The sequence below is a fragment of the Glycine soja genome, chromosome 2, assembly GCF_004193775.1.
Source record: "Glycine soja cultivar W05 chromosome 2, ASM419377v2, whole genome shotgun sequence".
NCBI classification, from domain to species: Eukaryota; Viridiplantae; Streptophyta; class Magnoliopsida; order Fabales; family Fabaceae; genus Glycine; species Glycine soja.
Window position 1 is genome coordinate 22113265 of NC_041003.1, and position 7150 is coordinate 22120414.

The 7150-nt window shown below is 40.1% G+C and overlaps 1 protein-coding gene across 1 annotated transcript; it reads left to right on the plus strand.

The window, feature by feature from the left end:
* The first annotated feature begins 4669 nt into the window (after nt 1-4669).
* Nucleotides 4670-5662, plus strand: LOC114373754. The gene is made up of 3 exons (XM_028331281.1): nt 4670-5123; nt 5241-5379; nt 5500-5662. Exons 1-3 carry the CDS (start codon nt 4670-4672, stop codon nt 5660-5662), a joined length of 756 nt encoding a protein of 251 aa, XP_028187082.1.
* Nucleotides 5663-7150: the final 1488 nt, after the last annotated feature.

Here is a 7150-nt window from a genome sequence, read left to right on the forward strand (position 1 = left end):
TCATTGGCAAGAGAAGCCAAGAGGTGGCTCCACTCATTCAAGGGTAACAGTCTGAAAACCTGGGAAGAAGTTGTTGAAAAGTTCCTAAAGAAATACTTCCTAGAGTCCAAGACTGCGGAAGGGAAAGCTGCAATCTCTGTATTTCATCAGTTTCCTGATGAATCTCTGAGTGAAGCATTGGAGAGGTTCAAAGGCTTGTTGAGAAGAACTCTCACTCATGGGTTTTCTGAGCCAATCCAATTGAATATGTTTATAGATGGGCTGGGACCACAAACCAAGCAACTGTTAGATGCTTCTACAGTGAGAAAGATAAAACTGAAGACCCCAGAAGAAGCAACTGAGCTAATTGAGAACATGTCAGCCAGTGATCATGCCATTCTACGATGACAGAACCCATCAACCCACGAAGAAAAGCTTGTTAGAGCTATCATCACATGACGCTTTATTGGCACAGAACAAGTTGCTTTCTAAGCAACTTTGGATTTTAATAGAAACACTCGGTAAGCTGCCAACTAAGTTGTCTATGGGTTAACCTACACACTCTTCTATTTTGCAGGTTACATGTTGTACCATCTGTGGTGAGGCTCATGAAACAGGCCAATGTACTCCCACTGAAGAAAACACTTAAGAAATTCATTATATGGGAAATCAACAGCGACAAGGGTATACTCAAGGAGGATTTTCAGGCTTCCAGTAGGGTCCATATAATCAACAAGGACAGTGGAGGACACACCTTGGCAATCAGTTCAACAAAGACCAGAGTGGGCCTCCAAACAGGCCAATTCAACGAGGACCTAACATATTCCAAAGAACTACTTAGCTGGAGGAGACCTTGACTCAGTTTATGCAGGTAACAATGTCAAATCATAAAAGCATTGAGTCAGCATTGAAGAACCTTGAAGTCCAGGTGGGACAACTGGCCAAGCAGATAGCTGACAAGTCATCCAATAGTTTTGTGGCAAATACGGAACAGAATCCCAAGGAGGAATGCAAAACTGTGATGACAAGGAGTAAAAGGTTTGTGGAAGTTAAGGATGATGATAGTGTTGTGCATAAGAAGAAAACTGCTAACAAGAAAAGTACTGATGACAAGAAAAATGAGGTGAGAGGTGAAAGTAATCAAGAAAAAGAGGAACAAATAATGGTCAAGAATAAATAATTAAAGGACCAAGAAAAAGAAAAAGAAATAGAAAATGAAAAAAATGAAAAAGAAGAAAAAAAATAATATGACTGCAAAGAAGAGTAGGAGTTAAAAAGTTGTGGATGAAGGTGTGGAAGTACCGTATCCTGTGGTACCTTCCAAGAAAGAAAAAGATCGTCATCTGGCGAGATTTTTAGATATTTTCAGGAAACTGGAAATAACCATGCCCTTCGGAGAAGCTTTGCAGCAGATGCCACTCTACTCTAAATTTTTGAAAGATATGTTAACATGGAAGCACAAATACATTCATCAGGAAAACATTATAGTGGAAGGAAATTGTAGTGTTGTGATCCAGAGGATCCTTCCACCCAAGCATAAAGATCCTGGGAGTGTAACGATTCCTTGTTCAATTGGAGAAGTCAATGTGGGAAAAGCTCTTATTGACCTGGGAGCCAGTATCAATTTGATGCCACTCTCCATGTGTAGAAGATTGGGAGAGTTGGAAATAATGCCCACTCGAATGACTTTACAATTAGCTGACTGCTCCATTACCAGGCCATATGGAGTAATTGAAGATGTTTTGGTCAGAGTAAAACATTTTATCTTCCCACAGATTACAGAGAGATTGAGGCTATCTTATGCATACCGGGCCGAGGGTTCATTTTGAACGCTGAGGGCCATCCTAGGAGGATTCTCAGGAAAGATTTGACTACTTTAGCCCAGGTGTGGAGTGTTCTCTCATACTCCAACCTGGCCCCCACATCACATACCTCTAATCTGACAGTGGACAGAGCTAGGATGATCTTTGGCCTAGTCTCTCGCATGGACATGAACATAGGAGCTCTTATTTCTGGCCAGATGACTTTTATAGCCCAGTCTAACACTTCTAGACTTGGGTTTCCTACTCTGATCACCGCCATATGTAGAGCCAAAGGGGTTGTCTCTGACAGCCTTACTTTTGAATGCCTGAGCCCAGTTATTAACTTGGCCTACATCAGGAAGAACTGTTGGAATCCTGAGGATCTAATAGTTTCTATCTGAGGGGCTAGGAGGGCAAGGGCAAGATCAGCTGAGCTTCCTTCCATATCTGCAGCTCCTACTCTAGCATCCACTTCAGCAGCTCCTTCTGTCCCAGCTCAGACAAATTCTCAGCGCTTTGAAGCCATGCTTCAGAGCATTCATAAGGGACAGATCATTTTATTTCAGAGTTTATAGGTGGTGGCGCCTCCAGGATCCATTCCTTCAGCCCAGGTACCACAGCATATGGAGGATGAGCCATCTGAGGCCACCATTCCAAAGCCATTTGTTGTAGGGGAAGAGGCAGGTGAGACAGGTAGTTGCTGCCACTCCTGAGAGATCTCTTGAGGCCACTTTAGAGCCTTCTGCACCAGTGGAGGACCTACCTTCACCTCAGCATACAATAGACCTATCCTAGAGATACCTGAGGACCCGACCACACTGGTCCTGACTCTAGACACTTCTCCTCCAACTACTCCAATACTTCATCTGACAGATGAAGAGGATGTTCAGACACAAGATACATAGGACCAGTCACAGGAATTCTAAATTCCTGATGATGCTTTTTGATTATTATTATTATGATTATAGTTTCAGTACAGTATTTCTTTTATGTTTATATACACTGCTAGTTTTGTTTATGGGTAGTTGATTTGCTCATTCTAAAGCATATGGAACAGTTTCACTTGATTTTGATGATTATGCAATGAAACACTTTTATCTTTTTATGAAAATTGGTGTATGATTTGATTTTGAATTGAATGCATGATTGTGATTGAGTTTGTGTTTCTTTTCATGAGTTTGAGCAAGGGTGTATTTTAGACAAAGAAAAAACAAGAATGTGAACTTGCAATTAGAATTGTTAGTCAGTAGACAGATTGATTGAGAAAGAAAAACTTGAACCAAAATCGGTGAGAGTGTGATCTTAAACTGTGAGTGAACGACTAGCTGTGAGTAATAATCTTTGCATCCATCTCTGAATTTTAGAATGAAATGTATAAATGAGGACATGATGAAGGCCATGATTGTGTATATACAAGCCATTTGACCAAAAAGCTTACCTTGAATTATAATTGTATCATTTACACCCTTTGTGAGCTGAATGATTTTATCAATAATTGAACCCTGAACCTAAATGATTATCTCCAGATACCTTGTTTAGATTCTAGGAGAGCATATGGTTCAAGGAAAATTTACCCCAAATTTGGGGGAGTGGAACTGATTGGGATGCAAAGAAAAAGATAAAGCATCAACACACACAATAAATAAGTTGTGTGTTAAACAAAAGAAAGAAAATAAAAAGAGCAATCACACAACAAATAAGTTACTTTCTCTCTCCTGGTTTCCTCCACTCTGGTGCATGTTTTCTCCGTTCTGGTGCGTTTTCTCCGTTTTGGTGCTTGTGCTGTGCGATTTTTGTCGGTGCTGGTTGTGCTTGTGCTCTGCTTTAGTGTGATATTTATCAAGTAAGGTATGTAGCTGGTTTGTTTGGTTGATTGTTTATTTTTGGTAGTAGAATGGTGTAAGATTCGACGCAAAAAATTTTCTTCCGAGTAAGACATTACAACTGCGGAAGAAAAAAACTTGTTCCGAGGAGTCTCGCGGAAGACGTCTTCCGTGAGATTCCACGGAAGAAGCAGTCTTCCGCAGTTGACATTACAACTACGGAAGAAAAAAACTTGTTCCGAGGAGTCTCGCGGAAGACGTCTTCCGTGAGTGTCCACGGAAGAAGCAGTCTTCCGCAGTTGACATTACAACTGCGGAAGACAGCTTCTTCCGTGGAGACTCACAGAAGACGTCTTCCACGAGACTCCTCGGAACAAGTTTTTTTCTTCCGCAGTTGTAATGTCAACTGCAGAAGACAGCTTCTTCCGTGAAGTAATTTGTTTTATGATTTTTTTTTAAAGATTATTTTGAATGTTATTTTGGTTAATTCTATTTGTAATTTATGTGAAACATAAAAATATATTTGTTGGTTGAATTGTTGATTTTTTTTGCCTAGGTTGAGGTATTTTTTGGTTAAATGAGCTTTGTAGGCTATAATTTTGGAATTATGTAATTAAAAGTTGAATTTGGTTATGTATATGTAGATTAAATATTTGTGTGAGGTTGTCAAATGTTGAATTAGTTTGATATTGATAGTTTTAAATTTTTTTGGGTTGCTGTATTGTTCAAATTATTTAGTTGAATGTTGAATCAGGTGATAGTTATACTTTGAATTAAGATGGATGAAGATCAATGGGCATATTACAGTGCGATGTCCGAAGAAGTTGATATGGATTTTCAAAATGAAGAAGAAGATTGTGGTGTGAATGAAGCACATGTTGATTGTTCAGATGCTTTTAATACTTCTCAGGTAATCATGTCGATCAGTTTTAATTGTCTGGTCTAATGTATGATTTGTGTAAAAATTAATATGTCGTGGTTGTGTCCTAGGTCTTTGAAACCCAAGAAGATGTTTTGAAGTGGGCTCGAACGGTTGCCCATGAAAATGGTTTTGTTGCAGTAATTATGAGGTCTGATACATATACTGGCAGCAAAGGAAGAACTTCATTTGTCTTAATTGGGTGTGAAAGGAGCGGTAAGTACAAGGGTAGGAAGAAAGAATTTGTTAGAAAAGACACAGGTACTAGAAAATGTGGTTGTCCATTTAAGATTCGTGGAAAACCAGTGCATGGAGGTGAAGGTTGGGCGGTGAAGCTGATATGTGGGATTCACAACCATGAATTGGCGAAGACCTTAGTTGGACATCCATATGCTGGAAGATTGACATATGTTGAGAAGAATATCATTGTTGATATGACGAAGTCGAATGTGAAACCAAGAAACATCTTGCTAACGTTGAAGGAGCACAACAGCAGCAGGTGCACCACAATCAAACAAATCTACAATGCAAGAAGTGTTTACCGTTCTTCAATCAGAGGAGATGACAGTGAAATGAAACACCTAATGAGGCTCCTTGAACGTGACCAATACATTCATTAGCATAGATTGAAGGATGAAGATGTGGTGCGTGATTTGTTTTGGTGTCACCCAGATGCAGTTAAGTTATGTAACGCATGTCATCTTGTTTTTTTGATAGACAGTACCTACAAAACAAATAGGTACAGGCTCCCATTGCTTGACATTGTGGGGGTGACACCAACCGGGATGACTTTCTCTGCTGGGTTTGCATATCTAGAGGGTGAGCGCGTGAACAATCTTGTATGGGCATTGGAACGGTTTCGAGGCCCTTTTTTAAGAAATGATCGCCTTCCTGTTGTTATTGTCACAGACAGAGACCTAGCCCTGATGAATGTTGTGAAAGTTGTGTTTCCGGAGTGTAAGAATTAGTTGTGCAGGTTTCACATAGACAAGAATGTGAAGGCAAAGTGTAAATCGCTTGTTGGTCAGAAGAATGCTTGGGACTACGTAATGGATAGCTGGGGTAACCTGGTAGGTTGTCCTTCGGAACAGGAGTTCCCTGAGTACCTTCAAAGGTTTCAAGTAGCGTGTTCCCCGTGACCAATGTTCACTGACTATGTAACGACCCGCCTCGTCGCTACGGTATCCACACTCTAATATTCGATAATTTCAATTTTTATAAAAAGAACTCCCTTAATTTTTGATTATGAAAATAGAAGTGATTTTGTCACAACATAAATTCATCCAACAACAAGCCATTACTTAAGTGAATATGCATAATTACATAGAAACAATAATTCGGTACATGTCATACACATAACGAAAATTAAATATGTTCATATATATATATATAATTAAAATTCCAGTTTTACATCTTTAACTCAACAAAATAAAACTTAAAAACCAACTACGGAGGAGTTGATTACAAAACACAACTCTCTCCCAAAATAACGCCAACGTCATCATGTCGGCTCGGCGGCTCCTCACCAGAATCTTACTCCCTACACCCTGCCACTGTCATTCTGCTCCCACGAACAAGGTTCGTGATCATCATAGGTATCAACCACACGATACAAAGTTGCAAGGGTGAGTTTATTATAAAAGAACCAATACCAATTCCAAATAACCACAATTAGCAAGGAACATAGGAAAACATGATAAGCATACACAACAATCATTATTCAACACTCATATCCAACAAATATTCATCATTCACATCCAACAATTACTCATCATCCATCCATGGACCCAATCAAGACTGCACAGAATGATGCATGCACCTGACTCAACACTCAGATGCAATGTGGTACGTACCAACAACAACCAAACCTCAGGAAATAGCCTAAGCGTGTCCACACGACACTCTCACTTAGGGAACTGTGCTAAGTTTGTCGAGACCACCTGGTTGTGCACGTAACAGCCCCCCTCCCATAGGTGATCAGCCTGGGAGCCCAAAGGTGTTCCCTACCAGGTGACAGCCCCCTAGTACAAAGTACACTTGGCCACAGTTACTCTATTTCCTGTGTCGTATGAGTTATGATCACGGCCAAAAGTAAGTGCCAAAGACCATGGACCAATTAAAGCGCCTAAGCATCCCCTTAGAAATGCTTAGATTCTCTAACCATGCTAGTTACCCACGTCTGGGCCATCCGACAAGGTCAGTGCACTCTACCCCGCATGACATACACTTCATACGACGTATGATCGTGGCCAAAAGCTAGTGCCAAAGACCCTGGAAGGTCAGTGCACAGTGCCCCCCACGATCATACACAACATCCAACATATGAACGTGGCCAAAAGCTAGTGCCAAAGACCCTGAAAGGTCAGTGCACAGTGCCCCCCACGAACATACACAACATCCACATGCCAATGCATTTCCAACATCAATCAACAAATCATATTTCCATGTTATTCACAACATAAATATCATCTCATCTCAATGACGTTATCAACAACAACAACAACCTCGTTTCATATTCACATATTCATCAATAATAACAATTGATGTTGACATGGTCTTTATTAACAATGTCATCTCAAATCAATATCATCATAATTATCATTATCATCACATATCAATTAAAATCT